General features: G+C 42.7%; 2 protein-coding genes across 6 annotated transcripts in view; one reads left to right on the top strand and one right to left on the bottom strand.

Annotated features, from left to right (window-relative positions):
• The first annotated feature begins 40 nt into the window (after nt 1-40).
• On the top strand, nt 41-25,600 carry pdzk1ip1 (PDZK1 interacting protein 1). 3 transcript variants are annotated; one of them, XM_049588304.1, is made up of 6 exons: nt 41-165; nt 3,996-4,082; nt 5,038-5,161; nt 6,416-6,502; nt 6,770-10,167; nt 25,464-25,600. In XM_049588304.1, exons 2-5 carry the CDS (start codon nt 4,016-4,018, stop codon nt 6,840-6,842), a joined length of 351 nt encoding a protein of 116 aa, XP_049444261.1. In that variant the 5' UTR covers nt 41-165; nt 3,996-4,015; the 3' UTR covers nt 6,843-10,167; nt 25,464-25,600. The 3 variants fall into 3 exon arrangements, with proteins under 3 accessions (XP_049444261.1, XP_049444259.1, XP_049444260.1); XM_049588302.1 differs by lacking the exon at nt 41-165 and adding an exon at nt 3,797-3,917; XM_049588303.1 differs by lacking the exon at nt 41-165 and adding an exon at nt 3,834-3,917 and having other exon boundaries at nt 4,001-4,082.
• The window catches only part of patj (PATJ crumbs cell polarity complex component), a 202,933-nt gene continuing 198,745 nt past the window's right edge, over nt 21,413-25,600 (bottom strand). For all 3 annotated transcript variants that reach the window (XM_049588236.1, XM_049588238.1, XM_049588237.1), the window contains one exon: nt 21,413-25,565. In XM_049588236.1, the coding sequence (XP_049444193.1) occupies nt 25,419-25,565 (147 nt within the window). In that variant the 3' untranslated portion in view covers nt 21,413-25,418. The remainder of the gene's footprint in view (nt 25,566-25,600) is intronic.

Here is a 25,600-nt window from a genome sequence, read left to right as displayed (position 1 = left end):
GGACACAGCAGCTGAGGGTACCAGCAACAACATATTTAAATAATTTAGTCATATTGTGACAAATGAATAATGTTTAGTGTTCAGATGGACAGAGGTGGACTCTGCTGCAGGACTCTGTGAAGACACAAACAGTTCAGATCGCCGCTCCGTCCCAGACCTCAGGAGGTGAGTGTGATTCTTTATCGACAGATTTTCACTGAGATGTTTAAGTAGTTTAAAATGTGCACCGCGTGTCCTCCTGACTGCCACAGGTTCAGTTTGAATCATTCACCACTGAACTCTTTTATCTGCTGAAATAATCCAGCTAACCTTTTAGCACCTGTGTCCACACCGAGGTTTTCTTCAGCAGAAAAGCGGAGGCAGGGCGCTGGGGAGCGCTTCATCTTATCGCTCTCTGCATATCTTGACACAAACATTAGCTAGGTAGCTGTAGCACGCAGCAAACCTCCACCAGCTCTCAAAGATGGAGAGAATTTGGCAGGAAGAATATAATTCGATTTTTTTATCACACCATGTACAAAATACAAACAATCAGTTGAACAACAGCACAGCTCACATATATTATGGTCATGTATAAAACTACAGACATTCTGGGATAGGGTTATTCTGATCTCTGAGGGAATTTTAGGTCACAAGATCCCAAGGACCCACGGATCATGTACTTGGGATCGATACCTGTGGACCAGGGGCGATTGCTCTGAGACAACAAGGGAGGCTGAACTTCCCCGAAAATTTCATAGAAGAAATGGTCAAATATGCACTATTGAATTTACATTGAAATAAGAATTTACATTGCATTAAACGTGCGCTAGGATGCATTTTGCATCCCGACTATGATGTTCAAACGTCAGCTGTTTATCACCAGTTTTCAAACGCGACCTCCCTGTCATACATCCTCGTGTCAGCACGGTGGGCACGGAGCCTCCAAGCATTCCTATGAGACAGTAGGTTTTGTTCACGCAGCAAAGCGAGACAGTCATTTAATAAATGCGACAAAATCGTCACTTCCAGGGAGGCTCAGCTTCCCTGGGACTTAATGGAGCGGTAGGCGGGAGAGGACGCTCGGTGTCTGCATGATGATTGGAGGAATTGTCTAAGAGGCTGAACCCCTTTGTGATTGACAGCGCTTTGGAAATACACACCAGCATTGTCGCATTTCAAGCTCAGCCCCATGCGGATATTTGCGAGTGGAGTCTTCTGACAGAGTGCCGTCTGGAGTTCCTTACTTTCACCGTTTGTACACTGTTTAAACCCATCTGAGAATCTCTGAGGTGTGTGTTGCTGTGGTTTTATGGCGTGAGTGTGGTTGAAGAACGGCTTCAATTAAATGTTCCTTTTATAAGTTACTGCCTCGCTACAATGTGACAAATCTTATGATGTAAACGTAAAGTGAGCTTCCCCTGTTTGAAAGACCAGCAGCCGCCACTGTTGTGCACTTACTTCATAAGAAGGACACTTATCTGTTCAAAATCCTTTTACTGGCATGCAAAGAGGTGATTACCAGGAACTGGCTAAAACGTGACCCTTGAAGTCCAGGGGTCGTATTCACAACCTCTTGAGTTTTGAAAATTTTAAAGTTCTTAAGTACGCCTGTATTATTTACAAAACACTGAATGGACTTGCACCTCCTCCATTAAAAGAATATATAAAACTTAAAGTTAGCAGTGGCAGAACCACCAGAGCCAATTCCAGGGGAGATTGCGAAGTACCTTACAGACACACGACTTTTGGACAATCTGTTATGTCGGTTAAGGGCAGTAACATCTGGAACAACATACCATGTACAATAAGAGAATGCCCTACCTACAGCACCTTTAAGGCCCACCTCAAAAACTGGCTCAAAACAAACCAACACTGTAATCATGGCTAGGCGGACCTCTCGCAGAGCGCGATACATATACGTATGTGCCGTGCTCTGTGACTGTCCGCCATGCTTTGCACTGTCTTTGTTGTTGTTATTGTTGTTGTGCAGTGCATGCCTACATACACGTATGTATGCATGCACTGCACTATACTGCACTGTGATGTATTATCTTTGTGTACCTAAATTGTGAATGGGACTTTTCATCTGCCGCTAAGTATCCGATGTCTTGGTCCACTCTAAGCGGCAGGAGTGGGCCACCACATGTGGATCTGTTTAACTATCATGCACTTGCACTTTAACAACTGGCACTTTACACCCGGCACTTTATAGAATCCACACTGCACTTTATGTCTATGTATGAATGGGTATTTTAATGTGAACTCCTTGTGTACTGTTATTATTATTATTCCTTCTTTTTTTCTCATCTACCTCCTATGCGTCTGTCTGTCTATTACCTGCCAAGGGACTACGGATGTAAATTAGCAGCCTTGCTAACTCCGACACATTTACACATGTACTCACATACTGATGTTCATTAATGTGTACTGTCCCTTTCAAATAAATAAATAAATAAATAAATAAACAAAGCTTCCTCGTTCAAAGAGTTGCTCATGGTGACAAAATTCTAAGAAAATTCTTAGAACTGTGACATTTTCTTAGAATTTCCCCTTAAAGTTAAGATGAGGTCCTCGTTAAGATAAAAGTTATTCACAAAGTGTCTTTTCTTAGGAGACAAACTGTTGGGAGCAGGAGGAGGAGTTTAAGAGTTTCTGAATCAGAGGAGAAAATGGTGGAAACACAAAGAAACACTGTCCTCTCACCTGAGGACTAAAGCATCGACACACGTGCGATGCCGGGACAAATGGACAGGCTATAAGAGCAGAGAGGATTTTAAACCGGAGTGGCTGCACAGAAAAAAAAAAAACAAAAGATGCTGGGTGCCGCACTTTCTCTGTTGGTGGCCACATATGTTCTGTCCTCACTGGGAACAGTTAAAAAAAGGTGCCGGCACTGAGAAAACAACTCTGTGGACACAGGCCTGTTAACCATTAAACTGCTTTTCACCATTTCTCTGTCCAGGATGTTTTGGGCGGGGCTTAAAGCCTACTCAATGACACAATGCAGCAACCCTTAGCATAAGCCCCGCCCCAACATTATTTTATTTATTTATTTATTTACAGGGACAGTACGCCAGAGTTAGCTATAAGCTGCTTTTCATCTGTCGTCCCTGGGCAGGAAACAGAGAATAATTCGTCTGATTAAAGACTGTTATATAAAAACACGGGAACAAAATAGAACATATTCATGACACAATGGCTTCAGCAAAAACAACATCAAATCATCGCAACAATAAAAACAGCAACAACAATACAGCTACAACACTAAGATACAACATATATATGTATATATATATAAACTAGAGCTGCTGAGTTTTGTTGTTTAATTGACGCCAATTAACGCCAATAAAAAGAGGCTGCAGCTGACTGACGGATTGATTGTAAAAACCTAATTGTAATATGGGTCGGTGCTTTAATGTACGCAGCCATGTTTTCAAATAAAGGCTTTTTAACTTAATTGAATTGCATCTGTTGCTGCTCCACACTTGACGCCTGAAGTTCATCTTTTCCTCCCATGTGCTGACACTTCTCTTTTAGAGCACCTGCGTGTTTCTCATATGATAAAGGTGGTCCTCGAACACACCACTGACTCGTTCTTCAAATACTTAATACTTGGCGAATCATTCAGATTGAGCTGGGTGCTTAATAACACGTTCCTCTGTGATGTGACAAACTCCTTACACGTATTTGTTTTTGCTTTACTCGGACTTTAAACAGTCAGTGTGTTGATTTAAAGGTTGAGTGTGACAGACTGCAGGTGTGTCCACCTGAGAGGAAACAGAAACGTGACCATAAACACAGAGAGCACAGAAAAGCTTTTCCTGTGAATCACAGTTTGTGTTGTGACTTTGAGTTAAACATTAACCAAACACCTGAAACACGGATCCTCACTCTGCTGATACATTCAAGTTTTAACTCGACGTCTGAAGCTTCAGGTTTTTACTCTCTGTGATTCTTTACTGGGGTTTTTATTGTTTGTTTGTTTTTTACAGCGTTGTGTTTTCTCCTGTCAGAGCAGAGAAGAGAAGCAGCGATGGCAAAACTCTGTGCAGTGATTTCCTGTTTGTTGCTGGGTGTCGGAGCGGTGACGGCACAGACAGGTACGAGCTCCTCAAACTGCACCCACAATACAGACACTCTAACACTGGTTATATCAGTTATATAATGCTGCTCAGATTAAATGAATCCAAGGAAAATACGTCAGTGTTTCAGAACCACCAAGAGTTCTCATATATGATTAAAAGTTTTTTATTAAATGTCAGAAAGTTTTGACTCCAGTTTTGCTCCTTTATATCAGTGGAAAATGAATCTTTGTGGAGTTTTTGGCTGTCACTAAACAGTTTGAAGATTTCAGTTTATCCTCTTTGAACTTTTAAATGCATTTTTCTTTACATTTTATAAAACATCTTTCTGATCAGCTGAAAACATTACTGATGATAAATATTATAAGTGTACAAAGAAGTAGCTTTAATTTCCTGTGAAAAACAACACTTGGGCCATTTAATGGAGACATGTTGTAATATACACTCACCGTCCACTTTATTAGGTACACCTGTTCACCTGCTAGTTAACACACATATCTAATCAGCCAATCAGGTGTCAGCAGCTCATTAACATTTAGTCATGTCGACATGGTGAAGACGAGCTGCTGAAGTTCAAACACAGCATCAGAATGATGAAGAAAGGTGACTGAAGTGACTTTGAACGTGGCATGGTTGTTGGTGCCAGACGGGCTGGTCTGAGTATTTCCTGGGATTTTCAGCACAACCATCTCTAGGGTTTACAGAGGATGGTCCCAAAAAGAGAAAATATCCAGTGAGCCAAAATGCCTTGTTGATGCCAGAGGTCAGAGGAGAATGGCCAGACTGGTTCAAGATGATAGAAAGGCAACAGGAAGTCAAATAAGCACTGGTTCCAACCAAGGTGTGCAGAAGAGCATCTCTGAAGCAACAACACCTTGCCCAACCTTGTTAATAACAAACAAACAGAGCAGACTTTGGATGACCTCTGACCTCTGTGTGTGTGTGTGTGTGTGTGTGTTTGTTTGTATTGCAGCTCAGACTCAGACTGAGCGTCTGCTGCCTCAGTGGCTCACCGGCATCATCGCCGTTGTCGCCTTCCTCTTCCTCACCTTTGTCGGCTTCCTGGTGAAGAAGGCCTGGTGTGAGGAGTCCAGCAGGTCAGTCGGGGGGGGCGCTGATCTATAATCAGTCAACTGGACAGTTATTTATCTGACAGGAAATCCTGATTTTTATCCAGACCTCCGCAGACAAACAGTCGGCTGCACTTCAGAGCTTTTCCTGGTACAAGAGTTTGGAACTTTTGTGAACGCTGCTGCGCTGCTCAGTCAATCAATCAGCTTCACTACTGAAAAGATATTTGACTCAGAAAGTAGTGATGTCACCACCACGCTAAGTTAGTGATGTCGCTACTTGTAGTGATGCTGCTGTCTTTTTTTTAATTGAATGCTGCTAGTGAAAAAAGGATTGATGCGGCTTTTTACTGTTGCCAGGCAACCACCCCATCACCTCCTCACCCTAACCCTCCTGTGTAATCAGTCTACAGTTTGTGTGTCCTGCAGTAATGAGTGTGTAGCTGCTGCCATGTTGAGGCAGAGGGTGCTGTCTGTAGCTCTGGTTGAGGGTGAGAGGCTGTCAGCAGATAAACAGAGATCTGTGTGGGTACATGAGACCCTAAAAAAGAGGCTGGATCATGGGGAGTACCACCAGTTGGTCCAGGAGCTTCTCCTCCATCATGGACGTTTACAGTACTGCACTTATCTGCTGTTTTCTATTCAGATGGTGCTAACTGTGCTTTGTAAAGTCGTATAGCTCTGGGTATCCAGCAACCACTACCACCAGTTTCTCCTCCATTGGTTACCAACTGTAAACTTGTTGTCGTGACCACCACAGAAGCCCCGCCTCTCAGATCATCCCATTGGACAATGAGGAAAAAAGCAGAGGTGACGTGGGGCGCTTTTCTGCTCTGAGTTGAAGTTTTTTCAGCTTGAGGAGTTCAGAGCGCTCCGGCAAAAACGGCAGGCGCCAATAGCGCCGACACTGGAGGCGCATCGCGACACAGAATCAGCGAGCAGAAAGTCTCATTCTCATTAGAAACTGTCACAAAAAGCCGCCTCCAGCTGCTGAAACAGGGGTCCTACTCTGTCGACCACCTTCCACCACATTCAGTTTTTCAAATTCTTCAAAAATCTTTCTAAATATTGATCAGTGATCGATTGTACATGACCTGTGTGATCAGCAGCCTGTGACCTCCAGGTGTGTACAATTACAGAGCAAACGCTGTTTTACTGTAAAGATTTTGTTTATGGTGTAATTTTTCCATAGGGTTTTTGCTGAGGGGACTCGTGACCTGATATTTTACAGACTAAATTATTTTTAATCATGCTGTCCTGATAAAGTGCATCTATCTGCAGGAGGAAGACCACAATGGAGTCTGTGGGAGAAAATGAAGTCGTCGTGACCAACGGGAACACCTACGAGACGAGTCTGGACATGGTCAGGTAAGACCAACAACTTAGTACTTCTCTCTGTCGGTCTCACTTTAAAAACCTTCTTGCATCTGTCGTCACAAGTCGTCGTCACAAAGCTGAAAACAGGCTGTTTGTCTGATGTCTGAGAGGTACGTGTTCTCACAGGACAAACATATGATGACTTTATCGAATATGATGCATCCTTGTAGTGGAGTATTTTCACCCTGCAGTCGCAGTACTTTTACCACCACTGACTATAACCAGGTTTTCATGACAAAGTGTGTGTTTGTCGATCAGGAGCAAAGAAGACTTGAACGCTTACGACAATCTGGTGATCGACGGCACTGAAGTCAAAGTCACCATCATGTGACCGCCCTGCTCTGATCCTGCTGTCTGAACATCGTCCTCATCACCACCTCTGGACGGAGACACAAACACACACAGTTATTTTTTACAGAAAAATATTTGCAGACAAAGTTTTATGTCTTTGTTTTGATGTACCTGTTGTCCCCGGCGGGCGGAGCTTATAGTGAGGAACATCAGATATCATCCATCCTCTGTTTTTATTGTATCTTCTTACAAATCATTTAGCACAAAGTGTGACATTATTATACAGATTATTAATCATTTATTACTGTGGCTGAGGCTTTAAAGGGCAACCTCTGTATTCTCAACCAGGACCCTGTTCTCCCATGTTTCTGCATCTGAGTGTCCACGTGGAAGTTTTGAAACTGGTCCAGTACTGAAGGAGCACGCTGCAGCTGTGAAACATGCTGTAGAATAACCACTGGGGTCATGTTCACGGCGTCAGCGTACGTCCACTAAGTGTTTGTCTCTGCCGCTGACAGCCTCAGATTGTTTTTCTAATGCTGTGCTCACCTTAAACAAATTGTCTTGTTGCGTTACTCGCACGTGTACGGCCTCTGGAGTGGTTTTTTGGGAGTATTTTGCAGTTGGTGAACAGTCACAGTCACAGCTGTGCTAACTAGCTGAGGAAGGCAGCTAGCAGCTAACTTGGTTGCAGTAAAGTGCAGAAGTGAACTGGTGCAATGTCACGGGCCTTCAACTCTGCGACTAAAGCCTGTGACTCTGCACCAGTCCGTCAGAACTGAAAGAAGCCTCTTGGATGAGAGGCGAAACATCCTCAAGAAACTTAAGCACGTTCAGTTGCCTATGACACAGAACTTAGGAGTACCCTGACCTGGATGACTGAGAATCTTCAGCTTCCTGTTTCTTCCACAGTAAGAGCCCAACTTAAATAACACACAGCATTCACAGATACATATTTTCAGAACGTACCATGTAGTCCCACACCTCAAGTCCCGACAGGCCACAGTGTTTGTCCTCCATTTCTGATTCTCAGTAACGTCAGGAGAACCTCAACTGGATCTCAACACTGACACAGGTTTATGGGAATTTCTCACTCAAGTTTTAAAAATTGCTGCAGGAATGAGTCCTATATCCCGAACATGAGTTAGCATGTTAGCATGTTAGCACTCCTGGTTCACTCATCTCAAAGTCCATGTGTTTCTGGTTAGATGTCTGACATCACATTTTGTTCTACCACATCAATTTACATCAATTTAGAAGCTACGATGTGTCTTCAAAAAGACGAGTGCCAACAAGAGGCTAAATGAGACGACAGACCATCATCACGCTGAACACGACTTTACAGTCTTATGGTGCTGACATTCAGTCATGTCGTGACCGTGGTGTAGTTTCTTTATAGCCTTACGTTAGCTTTTTACCTTATTGAGGCTTCAGTGATCATTACAGAGGGGTTTATTTGTGAGGATTATTTCACTGAACACAACCTGTAAGTATCATAAACATTTGTTTGTCACAGAGTTTATTTTCTGCAGTAATCTAAAATTCAGTGGAAAATCCCATTGGCTTTTTGAGGAGAGAACAAGGGTGATGCTAACTACAGGAAAACGTGATCCCTGGAGCACTCTGTAGGTAAATAGTGCAAATTCACATCTTTGCGTTGGCTTCATACGGAATCTCACCACATTTCGTTTAGTGTGAACGTACGTAAGTGTCCGACCACATTATGAAAGGATTCCTACAGAGACAGAGCTTTGTGTTGAAGATAAAGATCCAGAAACAGTCCTGAAATCACCGTCACCAAACCCACCAGACTCCATTTAAATCAGCAGTCATGTTAGTGTGTATAGAGGCAGCATGTTGTCACAGCTAACTGGTTAGTTAAGGGTTAATTTAAACCAAACCAGAGCTGGTGATTGTTGGAACAGCGGAGAGACAAACCAAGGTGGTTTTTGTGAGTCTTACAGCATTAGATGCTTATGTATCATTGATCAGATTCATCAGTCAGGACTTGGTGTCACAATCCCTGAAGTTTCAGAGCACAGGTGTTTTCCACCCGACACATCATCAGTTGTGCACCACGACATCAGTGGGTGTTTCGGCCTTTATCACAAGACCCGCTCCATTGAGGCGGGCCCACCACATGCTGATCGACCTGGGTGTTGGCTCCTCCATGGTCACCTCGGGGTCCAGACGGGATCCTTTCTCTTCAGCCACAGCTGATGACTGCACTTCTCAGCTGTGTTGGACAGATCCTTCACCACTTTCCTCTGGGCCTGCCCATGAATCCTGATTTCCTTCAGGAGCCTAGTGGTGGATCTAGAGACAAAGCCTCTGCAGCCCGCCTCGATTGGTCGCACCTCAGCTTTCCAGCCTCTACTCGCCGCTTCAGTTACAAGATCAGCGTAGAGCAACCTCTTGTTCAAACGCCTCCTGCGTGGCATCCTCCCAAGGGACAGTTAGATCTATGAGGAAGGCACGCTGACAGGCCTTCGACTGGAGGATCAGGTCTGGTCGTAAGCTGGTTGCTGCAATCTCTGGTGGAACTCTGAGACTCTGGCCCAAGTCAGCATGTGTTTCCCAGTCCCTGGCTCCATGTAGCAGGGCCTGAATCAGGAGGCAAGAGGATGAACACTGCAGGCTGTTGAAACTTATTCTGGGGTTTGAGAGGAATGGTGTTGGTGGTGAACCTCTCTGGCTCAAGCTCAGCTGCCAGGCACTTAAGAATCAGGTCATTTTTATTATATTTAATATCGACTCTATATCATTTACATTTTCAGTGTTTGTTTTTGTTGCAGTTTTGCTTGTGGCTTGTTGGAAAAAAAATAGACCAAATGCTGAAACTATCGTTGCAGATCATGAGCCGGTCAGGGCGCTCAGCGCCGTGCTGCATCCAGTGTGAACCCGGCATTAGAGAAACAATCTGAGCGTGTTAGTGACAAAAACCAACACTTTGAGTGGATGTACATCGGCGGTGTGAACCTGACCCAGCGGTTACATTACAGCCTGTTTCAAAATAAAAACTGTTGTCCACATCAGTCACTGATGGGAGAAGAGAGTCCAGGTTAAAAATCCATCAGTCAGCGTGCTCGATGTTTTTCAGTCACGTCTGGAGCTTCAGAACAGTAAACACGAGGAAAGCAGCCGTCTGTCCTGTGATCTCTGTGCTGATTAATAAGTTATCTTTTCTAACAAACTGCTGTGTCGACTCTCGTTACTGATCAGTGAAAGAATGACCTGTGATTAATAATTAAATCCTCTGACAATAAAGTCTCATTTTACAGAAAAGAGTTGGCTCAGTTTCTGTAACATCAGCAGGACAGTCGAGCGTTGTCTTCGTCGAGAGCCTCCCCATCAGAAACCTGCAGGTAACCACACGGACAGGTTTCTCTCTCACAACACACACACCTGAAGACAAACACTGATTACAGTTCACAAAGACTCCAGCGCTGCAGATTGTGCTCTCTTTACATTTTAATGAAACGCAGATCATTTCACAGAGTGGACGATCAATAATAAGCTCAGACAGAAAGATCGTTCACAACATCAGCTGTCAGTCACGTCAGAGCCAACAGAGAGCCTCTTTGGATCAATATCAGTGACGGGATCAGACTGATCAGTCCGGGATGAAGTTGGGGTCTGCTGAGGTTGAGCTGCAGGTTTTTAAAGTTTGATTTGAGCTGTTGACTCATTTTAATAATTCTCAACTTCCTTCATTTCTGCTCTTTCCTCAAAAACCAACAGAGCCTGAGTGATAAATAATAATAGACTGTTGGAAACAATCACCTCCCGGATCTCTTAGTGTCTGTCTGAATGAGTCTGATCGGAGACATACGGAAGCTAGAAACAGCCATGCTTGCTATTTTCTAATTATCTCAAGATCATGAGGTATTTATGTCATTATCTCATTATAAAGCTCGTTTTCTGGTCATAACAGGTTAGCATGTGTTGATTCTCAAAACTACAAAAAGCCCATTTCTTAAGATAATGAGGTAATTTATCACAAGACTGTGTGACTTTTGTTTCCTGTTGTTCGGAGGTGATCTTCTCGTGGTGAATGACTTCATTATCCTGAGATACCGGCTTTTTGTTTTCTCGAGAATCGACATAAACTAAACCTGAAAATGAGCTTTGTTGTCTCCTCCTAACAAAATACTTAACTTCTAATCTCGAGATGACGGCTTTGAAAAACATAATTGCGAGCATGGCTTCTCTCAGCCTCTGTATTAACAGTAAAAATCAGCAGAAAATGTTTGAGGTCTTTTACAGTCGGTGTCTCTTTTACAGAGTCCGTCCACGAGACAGCGAGAGTTCTGTAAAATGTCCTGAACACTACAAATCACCACTCTTTAAAGTCTGTGTACAGCAAAAATAAATATTTGTAATGAGTTTGTCACATAACAGAAAAATGTGTTATTAAGCTCCCCGCCTGATGTGATTGATTTAATAATCACCAAGTATATATCAGGGTTCAAAATTGTGAAAAAATGAGCAGTATTGTCTGCTCTGAGACGCTGGGGGCGTGTCGTCTGAAGGAGCAACAAAGATTCAGCCACTGCAAAGTGACGGACTCCCGTTAGGCTCGTAGCACATTAACATACGTAAACCCCGAACCGAAAAATGAGCCGCTACACAGCAGCAGACCTTTGTTAGGAGCTGAGCCAGTAGCACAGTCTGTGGTAATGCAGCACAAACCCTCCGAACCAGGGAACGAGAGCCGCTGCGTGGATATAACTTCTCGTTCAGCAGCTAACGTTAGCACAAAGCTCACAACCATAGCTGTGAGCAGGAACTGCCAGCGGGCCGGGTCGCTGATTCAGCCAGGAGGACTGAAAGGTCCGTTAGTGACAGATGTTTAGCTGTGTTTTTATAATAATAATGATGGTAATACATTTTATTTAAAGGTGCCTTTCTCACACTCAAAGATACCGTATAATAAATTAAAAACTACAGAACAAACAGTGAAACCATAAATACACAATATGACTTAAAAACAGATTAAAACTAAAATTAAAATCGAGATCGGACAGTGCAATTGAGATCATACGGAGAGTTTTGAGTGTGGATTTAAAGAGTGAGTTCCAGAGCCGGGGAGCAGAACAGCTGAAAGCTCTGCTCCTCATGGTGGCGGGGACAGTCGGATGGATGGAGGAGGAAGATCTGAGGGTACAGGAGGGAGTGGCGACCTGGAGGAGATCGAACAGATATGAAGGGGCAGGGTTGTGGATGGCCTTCAATGTTATCAGGAGGATTTTGATTTTGGAGCTGCTGCAGGACAGGAGTAATGTGGTGGATGGAGGAGGTTCTGGTGATGATGCGGGCAGCTGAACTGTGGACCAGCTGAAGCTTATGGAGGGATTTGTGAGTGACACCAAAGAGGAGGGAATTGCAGTAGTCTAAACAGGAAGTGACAAGGCTGTGAACAAGGATAGCAGTGGTATGGGGGCTGAGGGAGGGGCGGAGGCGGTTGATGTTACGTAAGTGGAAGTATACAGAACCTCAGTTTTATAACTGTTTGAGTAAATTTGAAGAGAACTAGGATTTTAATTCTGCCAAGCAGTCAGCGAGGAAGGAGGGTGGGAGGTTGGAAGTGGGTTTACTGGTGAGATAGAGCTGGCTGTCATCCGCGTAACGGTGGAAATTGATATTATATTTGCGGAAGATATTGCCAAGGGGAAGGAGGTAAATGATGAAGAGAAGGGGCCCCAGGACGGAGCCCTGGGGCACACCTGAAGGGACAGTGGAAGGCTGGGATGTGAAAGATTTTAGCTGAATAAACCAAGTATGGCCTGAGAGACGGGATTTAAACCACTCTAGTGGAGTGTGGGTGATACCTACGGAGGCTAATCTATTGAGGAGGGTGGTGTGACAGATGGTGTCAAAGACCACACTCAAGTCAAGGAGGATGAGAACAGTGAGCAGTCCAGAATCAGCTGCCATGAGGAGGTCGTTGGGGATTTTTATGAGTGCCGTTTCTGTGCTATGGAGGGGGCGGAAACCAGACTGGAACTGTTCATAGAGGTTGTTGTGATTAAGTGGGAGTGGGGTTGAGTAGCTATTGTTTTTCAAGAATTTTGGAGATAAAGGGTAAGTTAGAAATAGGATGTAGGATGGGAGGCAGGCTTTAACCAGAACTGTGGGGAGGGGGTCCAGCAGACAGGTGGATGGCTTGGACTTGCGGATGAAATCTGATATTTCTGAGGAGCTGGAAGGAGGAAAAGAGCGAGTGGGTGAGGGAAGTTCAGAGAAGATGCTGGTGGATCTTATGGATTTTTTCTCTAAAGGAGATGAGGGAGTTACAGAAGGCAGTAGAGTACAGGTGAGATGGTAGAGTCCAGGGCTTGGGTAAAATTCTTTAACAGTGAAAACAGTGACTTGGTGTTACCTTCATTAGAACAGATCATGGCAGAGTAGTTTGGTTTGAGCTATGCAGTCCTTGTAATGTGATATATGGTTTTTGCACGTCTTTGTGAATAGTTAGTCCAGCTCTCCTGTGGAGGTGCTCCAGTTGCCGGCCTTTATCTTTCATGAGCTGAAGTTCAGGCGTGAACCTGGGGGCAGAGAGGGGAAAGGAGACAGACCTGGTTTTTAATGGAGTGAGGGAGTTGAGAACATGGTGAAGTGAAACCAGCTCTTTGAGAGTGGTTGAATTGTGAGTGGTAGAGTGGCAGGTGGATCCGCAGCCGGAGAAGCTCAGCAGCTGAGTACTGAAGCAGCCCCGTCACGGGTTGGTAGATAAGTGAGAGGAGAGACCAGACAAACACGGACCAGATATATATCTTGCCAGTCCACGTTGTAGATTAGGACCCGGGCAACTTGGACATCCAGGTGAGCCGGACAGGTAGGCTAATATTAGCCCGTAAATATCCACAGAGGAATGTCAGCTCAATAGTTCATTTGTTGGTCTTGCCAAAACAGAATACATCTCTCAGATGAGAACAACTGTTAAGTCCATTAGGTCACAAGACCATAGAACAAGTTTAAAAGTTAAAAAGTTACAGGCGAGCAGCGGCAGCAGATCGCACCAGCTTTCACTCAACCAACAGACAACAGACACCACTGACACCAGTTAAGTGGCCTTGTACATGATTAAGGCGGCACAGCAGTGTGTTGTCACCTCACAGCAAGAGGGTTCCTGTTTCGAATCCAGGGTGGGGGAGCCCCTCCGTGCGGAGCTTTCATGTTCTCCCTATGTCATCATGGGTTTTCTGTGAATGTGAATGGTTGTCTGTCTCTAAAGCCCCGTCTCCACCAAACCCTTTCAGTCCAGTCCCTCTGGAACCAGCAGTAAGCCTTCAGACATGGTACCTAGACCCTCGGTGTGTTCAGACAGTCCTCTTAAATGTGGGCGGGGTTGTTGTCACTCACTGCTCCGTCCAGCACTCGCTGTATTTCCTCATCAGCGGTGACACAGATGGAAGTCTGCACCTGGTTTATCGTCCACAGAACGAGGCTGCACGCCCACATTTTCACAAATGTGGCCGCAGCAGCCCGGGTTCGACTCCAGCCTGTGGCCCTTTGCTGCATGTCTCTCCCTCTTTCTCTCCCCCTTTCCCACTTGACTGTCCCATCAATTAAAGGCTAAAATGCCCAAAAAAAATCTTAAAAAAAAAAAAGTCTTAAATATTGATATTGGCCTCATTCAGTATCAGCTGGGCAAAGACTCTTACTCACCAGCTCAGTTTGTGAAATACGACAGAAAGGTTCTAAAACCTGCCAAATACTGAGGACCCTAAAATCATTTATACTTGTTCTGAGTTTTATTTTTTTTGGTCTATTTTTTGGGGCTGTGAAATTGTGAAAATGAGAAGCTCAAATACAAAAATATATCCGTATTTTAAAAACCTACAGGAAGCTCATTAGAGACCCATCAGAGGAACAAACAGAAAAGAGTTTTAATAAATGGACCAAAGTTAGACTGAAAGAAGAAGACGACGGGAGAAGAAAGTAAGAGACAGATTGTAGGAAGGTGCAGAAGCTCTTTAAAGGGATTTTAGCATCGCAGATCGTCACTCCGGAACAATGTGAAGAAACGAGACAAAAGTGAGTTCATGTTCATAAAACACAAATTCCACCGTCCTGCACCGCTTTCCCCCGAAAATGTTAAAAATACGAACTTGTTGAAGTGTAAAAGAAATAATCCTGTTTTTTTATAGAGCCTCGTGCTACGGAGGCCCATTTCTGCCAGTAAAGGAAAAAAGTTAGATGAATAATAATCCTGTAAGTCACTGCGACCAGAAACTTTCTCAAAACGAGTCGGTATCATAAAAATAATTACTTAGAATTGCAAAAAGGTTGTCTCAAAATAGTGACTTAGTATCTCTGATAAATGAGTTAGTCATTGCTGATTAATTACTTACTATCTCAAAAATAACTTTGTATCTCAAAATATGACTTTGTTTCGCAAAATAAGAAACTTTAAAAACACAATCGCAAAAATATTGACGAGTCAGCGTCTCAGAATAATGACCCACTATTGCAAAAATTACTTTCTATCTCAAAATAGTGACTAAATATCTTGAAATGACAATGCATTGCAAAAATAATGACTTACTATTGCAAGAATGACCTTCCATCTCAAGATAGTGACTAGTATCTAGGATTTTTGATTTAGTATCTCGAAATGATGACGATGCATTACAAAAATAATGACGACTGAGCATCTCAGAATAATGACTTAGTATCTCTAATTAATTAGTTACAATCTTACCATTACTTACCATCTCAAAATGTTACATATAAAAAAATAACTATTATAAAATTTGTATCTTTGTATCTTTAATTATTGACTTGGTATCACTAATGACTTAATAGTGACTCAGTATCTCTAGTAAACAACTTAGTATCACACAATATTGACTTGCTGTTGTAAGAAAAGACTTTCTGTCTCAGAGTAGTGATTTAGTATCTCGGCTTAAAGACTTAGGGCTCTAGTTTCGCAGACCGGGCGAGGCGGGGGCGCAGTGCACCTGCACTTCGCCAGCTGGGTGTGGCCAGGCGGATTTTGTAAGTTTGGCACACCGTGCGCCCTGGCGCAGCTACTCCTCTTTCCCACCTCCGTCCCTCCTGCTTGCGTAAGTCGGAAAGAGGGAGGAGAGAAGGCATGGAGTGGGTTTTACACACATCAATCAAATGAGCCCCTCTCCTCGCCCTTAAATGCGCCACGTGAAGGTGTAATGAGAGTTTACTCAATTCGCCATGGCAGAAGAGAGCAGCAGCGTCAGACGACCAAACTTCTCCCAGGAGGAAACTGATGTTTTGGTCATCATTGCTGATGATGCAAAGGTAGCCTGGGAGGAGGTCACCACAATTGTAAATCAATGTTGCGCTCTCTCTTTCTCTCTCGCAGTCTCACTCTGTTTCTTTTCTTTTGACTTTTCTAAGATGGCAGATGCTGAATATATACTCCCTATCTGATGCTGTGGCTGTTTGTGGTTGGCTGAGAGGGATGTGAACTCATTAGTTTGCAGCTGTTTAATCAAATCAGGTTGGGTTTCCATTACGCGTGCCAAACGTGCCAAACGGTGCCAATCCCCTTTGATCTGACATCAGATGTGACGGGACAGTCGATATAGAGATACATTTATGTGCTGATTGCAGATAGTTGCATTGAATAGTGGTTTTTGGGTATTTATTGCATCGTTAATGTGCCTGATATTCTGGAAACCTGCCTGTGAGGTTTTGGTGACGTGTGCGCACTGTCCGCCGGTCAGCCAAACTTCGGCTTACACCGGCTGCGCTCCGCCTGCGCTGACAGTAGACCTGGTTTCAGCTGGCGAGCTTTTAGCGCACCTTCGGCGAAGCCTTTTGGCACGAAACTGTCACTGCGCCAAGCTGGATCTGTCGACACCTCCCCCTGCTGCGCCGCCACACCCATCTCAGCGCACCTCGGTCTGCCAAACTACCAAACTGAGCGCGCCTCGGGTTGCGCTGCTCGAAACTAGCTCTGCACGGGGTTCGTCACCCTGCGCCACGCCGGGAAACTAGAGCCCTTAGTATCTCGAAAGGATGACGATGCATTGCAAAAATAATGACTTGTGACTAAGTGGCTTAGTATCCCTAAAATGACTTACTATCTCAAAGCAATGACTTTCAAAAAATAATAACTTAGAATCTCAAATAATAACTATATTTAAAAATGACTTTATATCTAATTAATGACTCAGTTGTTCTCAAAATAATCACTCAGTATATCTAAATAATAACGAAGTGGTGACTTAGTATCTGATACATGAGTTAGTTTCTCTGATTAATTAAATATTATCTCAAAATAGTGACTTAAAAGGTCTAAGTATCTCGAAATGACGACTCTCTTCAAAAAATCACTTAGTATCTTATTAATGACTCAAAGTAAGAACCTTTCTTTAAAATACCAACTATTGCAAAAATAGTTACTCAGTACCTCAGAACGACTCAGTATCTTAAAATAATGACGAACTTGCCAAACTGATGACATGTCTCAACACAATGAGAAACTCAGATGAGTTTGTGAGTCAGAAGTTTAGATAATGACTCTTTTATCATTTTGTGATACTGAGTCATTATTTGGACAGAGTCTCTTGTAACGACCCGCAGGATCATTTTCATGTCTTCACACTGGCAGAAAGAGGCTTCCACATTGTTCCGACAGGATTAACGTGGGCAATAAAATATTAGACAGTTCAGGACATTGTAACCATGGTGAAATGTCAGGATATTATGGTCTGTGATGGACAGGACAAAGACAGAAGCCTCCACAGATAGAGTCAAAACTCACCTCCCTCTCCTCGTCACACCTCGGTGAAATGTGAACACACAGACAGGAAACACATTTTTAGATTGTGTGTGACTTACACTTTCAGGGTTTCATTATCTCTGATGTCCATCCAGAATAAACGTCCATAAATCCACTTAGACATCATATAAAAAGAGGCAGCAGGACTTGCCTGAGAGTCATCATGTTAGTAAGTTTCCTTCAGTATCACAGTGATCCAGTGACAGCTGTTGGAACATCTGCTGCAAACAGGAGCTGCTCACACTTCATTCAGCAAACTTTAAACAGAGACAGTTTTACTAAACAGAAACAAATTCAGGCCAAAAAAAACATGGAGCATTATCTATGGGAAAAAGGAATGAGACTTTTACATCTGGAACATGAAATAATTCCTCCCACTTTCACACTCTATGTCCTGATAATTTTATTTTTGCAGTTGAAGCAGTTGTACTTTTCCACAGGAATCTCCTTCAAAGAGAAGCTCAGTCTACTCATTATTCATTTATTGTGCTCTGACTAAAAGATCTCTCTGTGTCTTCTATAAATCGTACCAAACGACAGGAAGCTTCTGAGGAAATGATCGAGAAATGATGTAAAATAAAGTGCAACCTCAGCTGGTTTTTGGCAGCGCCTCTGACTGAGTGCTGTGTGAAGGCAAACCAAAGCTGCAGGGTTTCCATTGAGGTTTCAGACAGTGGCACAAACACATCGCTGCTCATCATCATTAAAACAACAACAACAAAATACATCATTAATTTCCAGCAAAATCAAAAAAATAAATTAAGGTTCATCTACAAATAAAAGTACCAAAAATTAAGACAGTAATTATGACAAAAGAAAGGCTGAACATAAAGTATTTTGCACTTGATTGATATGTTTAAAGTACAGGATCTGTTCTCCGTTCTGATGCCTACAGCTGCTGCTGAATACTTCAGTTACACATCTAAATATCTGAACAGAGTACTGCGGTATCAGACGAGACGTTAGCAAAACTCTGCAAACACACAACTATCTTCATGTTGTAAAATTTAAGATTACAAGCAACAGTCTGACATGCTGGTAAATCCTCTTGTTCTCCGTCTAAACTAAGAAGTTCATTTTGCATTTCATCGAATCTCAGTCCCTAATTTGAGGAGTTCACTTCAAAGGGCTGAAAACCGTTTTGTTTTTCTGCGAATTTATTTATTTCTTCAGAAATGTTTTCTCAAATTCCCGTGAGATGGTGCAACATCAACAGTTTTCTCTAATGATTGAAAGCTGCAAATGTTGCCCAAGAAATATGACGCCAATCAGCCTGATGGTGGCGCTGTAACTAAGGCCACAATGTTTAATTTAGGAAAGGCCACGCCCCTCACATCGTAAATCAGACTGACTTGAAATTTGTCAGACATGTCCAGCTCAATGCGCTCTACAAAAAAGCCTCAAGGACCGTTAGGTTCCGTCTGACCTGATTTCCCGCAATTGTTAATTTTTTGAAAAACACATTTTTGACAGCTCCTCTTAAACTGCAACTTTTTCTGTGGATCATCACCAAACCAAGTTGATCAAAAGTTATCAAAAGCTTGTTGATATCTCTTTGTGTTTTGAAATATTGACCAATGAACCAATCCTCACAAATCTTGCAGGTTATAGCCACGCAAGTACCTGAAATATACCCTGAAATTTTCGTTCCGCCACTAGGGGGCGTAACACATGTAATACAGTGGTGTGGCATTACACAAAGGCTATGAATCAGAGAATGTTTCTCCAAACATCACAAAACTTGCAGGATATGCTTCGTTATAGCGTTCGACAACGTGTGTAAAATTATTTTGAAATCAGTCAACAAGCTGCGCTGCCAGTTTCAGCTGCACTGACCTGGAGCAAAATTTGACCATAAATCGATGATGGTTTGTTTAAATAACTTAAAATGTCCCCAACATGTTTCTGCAGCTGACCGTCAGGAAGCGACAGTGTTGCCACAGAGGAGCGTGGCCCGGCACAGATTTGATTGTAAATCACTGCGCGTCTGTCCGATCATCATAAAACCTGTTGGTTATTTTTAATGCAGACGTCATAAATGTCGCAGTTTTAACGGTCCATGCTAGCTTGAACCCCAGAAACGCTGACTGCGGCCATTTCTTTGTATTTCTATGTGTAAGTACCAAAGGACCAAAAGATTCAATTGAGACGTGTGATCAACGTTTGTTAGCTGAGAAGGGAGAGGTGGGTATCTGTCTCTTGAAGGAGCGAGGCTAACAGTTTCCACCTGCTTCCAGTCTTTTTGCTAAGCTAAGCTACGCTAACCAAACCTTGCAGACGTCGGAGAACAAGAGTTTTACTGAACGTCCATCTGTTGCTTTTTTTCCCACGCTGCTTCTAGAAAGCCTTTAATTATTATAAATCTCCATGGAGACACGTTTTCGTAGTTTTTCTCTCCATGGTAACAATCATGTGGAAGACACTGTATCTGTTGCCGGGGGCGACAGGGGGTCTCCAAGCCCACCAAGTCCTGAGAGTCATCTCCACGGAGACACGTGGGTATTTAACATTTATATGATGTTATGTGTCAGTATGTGAGTCATGACGGGAAGAAAAATGTGTGCGTGAGGAATTAAATGTTTATTAAGGGACTGTTCTTTATTCATCAGAGGAGGGGGGGACTTCATTGCTTTTTTCTTTTTCTTTTGTTTGGTTTTTATATTGTGATCTTCCCCAAAGCTCCAAATATTTTTCCTTGAGCCTCCCTGAGTGACTGGAGGAAAACGCTCGACCCTCCCTCCACCATTAATGACTTATTAGACTTTTAAAACTCACCCTTTGATGTTTGAAAGTTAAAAGTTGAAGATGAAATCCTGGAGATGAAAAAAGTCTCAGTTTTTCACTCCTGTCCTGCAAACGATTTTGGCCAAATTTGAAATGAGACGTAAAGAAAGTGATTTGGATGAAATATCAGTATTTTAAGCTCTGATTCTGTTATTTGTTTATTTTCATATTTCTGATGGAAGCATTTGTCACATATGATGACGAACAGTCCCTAAAAATTCTAAGATAAACTTCAGGAAACATTTGTATTTAAAGTAACTACAGAAAACCAAGTTTTTCTATGCTGAAGAAACATTTTAGTGTTGTTTGTTATATGTTTATTTATGGCTCATTGTTTTCAGTTTCTACACATTCTGACTTCCATTAATCGTCCCTCCAGGAGTTTGCAGGCTCTTTCAGATTCTCACCTCCTGAAATGTCTGATTTCACGGCAGCTCCTCTGAAAAAATTCCGACGCATGTTGCGATGTTTGTACCCTTCTTTTTTTCCACAATGAAATTGCAAAAAGGACCGTCCTCAAGGGCCGTCCCTGTGAGAGCCTCCTCCTGTTCTCTCTTCCCGGTTAGCACGAGCTAACACAGTAATATATGATGTCATCCCTACTCGTTATATTTTGACGCTCGGGCAGAGGACTCGCAGCAATGGTAAAACATCGGACACCGAAACAACTCGACTTGACTCGACTCACATAAATAACCATTGGGTAACATTAGCCATGTGATGCTAACAGTTAGCTCTGTCACTGTGCTTGTGAGATTTTACCCACTTTAAATAGTCAAATTTTTGGTAAAGTTGCAGCGATTGGACAAAATTGTAAAGTCACACAGAAGTCACAGGGATTGGTTAAATTTGTGGTTGTATTCTTGTGATTGTGACACAGTGCAGGGACTGAGATCAGATCAGATCACATCAGAACAGAACATACTCAAAACTAGTTTTTAGCCAGATTTGTGTTACTGATGGTTTATTCCAACTTTTTCCCATTGTCCAACGTTCAAACTAGAACAAGCCTTCATTGATTTTATCTTCAAATAAACACCAGTAAACACCTAGTTAGACTGAAAACAATGACCATAAGGGATGATCCACGCCACGATGACCACGAGTGGACTTTCCTACCTTTTCCTAATTCTACGTTTTTGTGACTGCTGATATTACAAAGAAATAATTTAATCAAACTGAAATTCAATTTACCATTAGTGAGCCCACAACATACGAGAAAAATAAAAATTTAAAACGCTGTTGCTAATTCGGTGTTTGAAAATGGCCAAAATTTAGTGCCAATTTAAAAATGAAAAGTCCCTTTTTGATGACAAGCTGTTTATACGTAACAGCTGTTTCTTTAATGGAGAATAAAAACCAGATGTCGATGATGTCTGAAACGATCAGTCGTGTTACAGTTTACACACTCACCTCTCCGGTGGTTTTCACGTTTATAGTCACTGCTACACGGTGGCTAACAGCTAACCAGCCTTTTACCACAGCGAAGATGCTAAGCTAACGTAAGCAGCAGTGTCAGAGAACACATCTTTTCACCACCAACACTTCCCTTTTGTTCCTCTGGATTATAAACATGAAAACAAACCTCTGTGCTGTCTGTGTGTGTCCAACTGTATTAACTAGTGCAGGCTGGATTTAAACGTCACGCCTTTGTGACTCCATATTGATCGTTTTTAGATGATATTCTGAATCGATAGTTTGTCTAGTAACAGAGTTTCTCAACCTCTTCTGGTTCGTGAAGACACATTTACTCTATCAGATATCTCTATTTCTGAAACACCAGCAGGAATATGAAACACATTGACAACTGTTGGACAGATCTGACATTTTGACATTCATGTTCCCCAGATGATGAATCCTGCTGACTTTAGTGATCCTCGTGTCACTGTGAGGTTGACGGTTGTGGTTCAAGTATCTCAACAACTGATGGAGTGCCTTTAAATTTAGTTCAGATATTCAGATTCCTCACAAGCTAAACTGTACTTAATTTAAGGGCTACGACTTATTGTAACCTTTGACTGTCGATGACAAAATTCTCATCAGTTTATCCTTGAGTCCAAGAGAATGTTTGAGCCAAATTTCCGAAATTTTCCTCTACGTGTTCTAGAGTTATTGCGTTCACAAGAATCAAACGGATGCAAGGTCACAGTGACCTCTGACCAAGACCTATGACTTGGACCGCTGAGTCCAAGAGGACGTTTGTGCCAAATCTGAAGAAATTCCCTCAGGGCATTATTGGGATATCGCAGTGACAAAAATGCAACAAATGAGGGCACAACTGCCTCGACCTTTGACCTACAACCCCCAAAATCTGATTAGTTCATCGCTGAGTCCAAGTGGACGTTTGTGCCAAATCTGAAGAAATTCCCTCAAGGTATAACTGGGATATCGCAATGACCAGAATGCAACAGATGAAGTCACAACTGCAACAACCTTTGACCTATGACCCCCGAAATCTAATCAGTTCATTGTTGAGTCCAAGTGGACGTTTGTGCCAAATTTGAAGCAATTCCCTGACGGCGCACTCGGGATGTCATGTTCACAAGAATGGGACAGACGGACAACCTGAAAATATAACGCCTCCAGCTACGGCTGTAGATTATCAAAAACATATGATCACCAATAACCACCAAATGTTTACGTTTTATTTATTTCAACTAATCAATTCTTTGATTAAATGTTTTGACTCTAAAAACTTTGATAAGTGTTTATAAGGTCACCACGATAATGTGTCCAAATAATTTACTTTCTGAACAAATACCTGCAAATATAATGTTCTCCTTTTTGTGTTTAGTGCCAATTAGCTAATGTTAGCATTATTTAACGAAGCCTGTGAACATGATAAACATTAGACTGAAAGTCAATGGGAAGTTGTGAATTGGTTCCAGGCAGCAAAAATTGGGGTGAAGACATGAATTGAAAATTAGCTTTATTCCTACTGTTCAGGCCACAGCACACCTTTTATTTCATCCATAATTTTCACGTTTAAAAATAAATACGACCTCACGTTATGCCAATCACATTTGCACACTGACTCCGAAAAATTTAAAAAAGAATCTGCATTTTTATGCTGGTGACAGCTGTGGTCGGAAGCATTATGTTTTTGGGTTGTCTGCACGTCCGTACGTACCTACATATGAACAACTGTACATCTGTTCATCCCATCCTTATGAACACGATATCTCAAAAATGCCTCAAGGGACTTTCTTCAGATTTGGCACAAATGTCCACTTGGACTGAACGATGAACTGATCAGACTTTAATGGTCAGAGGTCACTGTGACCTTGCATCTGTTTGATTCTTGTGAACATGGAATGTGAAAAACACCTTGAAGGAGTTTTTGGATATTTGGCTCCAACGTCCACTTGGACTCAACGATTAACTGATTCATTTTGGAGGTCACAGGTCAAAGGTCAAGGTCACTGTGTACCTTGTCTGTCTCATTCTCATAAATGCGATATCTTAAGAACACCGTGTGGGAACTTCTTCAAATTTGGCACAAATGTTCACTTGGACAAAACAACGAACTGACTGGATTTCGAAGATCAGAGGTCAAACTTTACTGGTGTGCGAAGGCATACAAATACAGCGCGTTAATTCTAATTTCACATCTGTCAAAGCCTTTAGAGAGTAAACCTAAGCCAAGAAGCAGAGAAGGAAACACTGCGTTACCTGTGGAACACATTCATCCATCCAAGACAGAAACAGGGCGCACAGTATCATTACATAACTGAGACAGGTCAGATAGTAATACTCAGGTGGATGGTGATGATGATGACGATGATGAAGGGGATGTGGACCGCTCACAGACAGAAGGGGATGACAGCTCAGCCCCATCAGCCGTGAAGCCAAATATAAGACACGGGGAGAGAGTAGAGACAGACAGGGAGGTTCCTCCCATTGTGCTGCAATTCTTCACTAAAAACAGAATATTCTGAAAATACTTCAGAACTGTGACGACACAAAAAGAGACAAAGAAGACGAATGTCCGGAGGAAATTTTACCACAATATGCACATTGGATTTGTGTCTTGTGTACAGGGAAAAGTCACAGGGCTTTTCAAAATATTTAAAAACCATCATCTGGGGAGCAAAAATATGAGCTGCAGCAGGGATGATGTGTTTTTTTATTGGCTGATGTGGAAGTTAGCGACGCCCTGGTACCCTCGTCAAAATGTCAACGGGATTTTTCCATTAGATTTTGGATTTTTGCAGAAAAAAAGCTCTGTGACAAACAAACGTTTATGATACAGGTTTTGTTCAGTGTGATGATCTCCACTAACAAACACCATAACCTGAAATAAAAATCAAACGTTTGGGTACAAGCGAGCTACACCAGGGTCACATGACTAAAACGCTGCCTCCACAACGAGGCTGTAAAGCTGCGCTCGACATGACGACGTTTTATAGACTTGTTTAGCCACTTGTTAGCTATCGCCTTTTTTGAGACACATAAAAGCTTCTAAATTACTGAGTGGGGTGTTACTGATGTATTTTATGTCATAGAATTAAACGTCTCTTCAGCTCGTGTTAACCACAGACCTTATTTCAGACATCCAGCCAAAAACACAATCTCAAAAAACCCACTGATGTTGCGACGAGGGAACAGGAAGTGCTAAAATTCTGACTCATTCCTGCAGCACGTCCAGTAGTTGTTGAGATACCACAATCAGCTGAGCAGTCAAGATCTTCATCCTTAATCATCATCCTCAGATTTTATCACGACCACAGCTACGTATCAGGTGAGCTCACCTGAGGCCCCGCCCCCCCGGGTTGAGAAACTCTGCTTCGGATATTAAGTGGCCATGCTGCGAAGAGTTTCACTGTACTGGTTTCACCCCACAGGAAGTGTGTGTGTGTGTGTGTGTGTGTGTGTGTGTGCGCGCGCACGCACCGTCTGATGCTGTTTCTTTTTCTTTCTTTTTTTTTTTTGCATGTTGGGAAGTTCACGATGATTTGTAGTCCAAGAGTCAAAGTGCGTGAAATCACAGGAGCGTCAGTTCATGTGTGTGTGTGTGTGTGTGTGTGTGTGTGTGTGTGTGTGCATGCAGGTATGTGTATGTTATGACAGGACGTCCAGTGTGACGGTTCCTCTCTGTTTCTTCAGGATGGCGACTGCCTGCTCGTGCGTCGCTCCCTGCAGACTCTCTCCGTTCACTGACAGGATCTGGTCGCCTCGCTTCAGACGCCCGTCCACCGCCGCCGCACCCTGAAACACACGCCATCTGAGTCCACTCTCCAATC

The sequence above is a fragment of the Epinephelus fuscoguttatus genome, linkage group LG10 (assembly GCF_011397635.1).
Source record: "Epinephelus fuscoguttatus linkage group LG10, E.fuscoguttatus.final_Chr_v1".
NCBI classification, from domain to species: domain Eukaryota; kingdom Metazoa; phylum Chordata; class Actinopteri; order Perciformes; family Serranidae; genus Epinephelus; species Epinephelus fuscoguttatus.
This window is presented reverse-complemented; position numbering and strand designations above follow the sequence as displayed.

Coding starts and splice junctions, on each gene's coding strand:
- pdzk1ip1 (XM_049588304.1), top strand. CDS start 4,016: ATGGCAAAACTCTGTGCAGTGATTTCCTGTTTGTTGCTGGGTGTCGGA. Junction 4,083..5,037: donor AGCGGTGACGGCACAGACAG/GTACGAGCTCCT, acceptor TTTGTATTGCAG/CTCAGACTCAGACTGAGCGT. Junction 6,503..6,769: donor ACGAGTCTGGACATGGTCAG/GTAAGACCAACA, acceptor TTTGTCGATCAG/GAGCAAAGAAGACTTGAACG.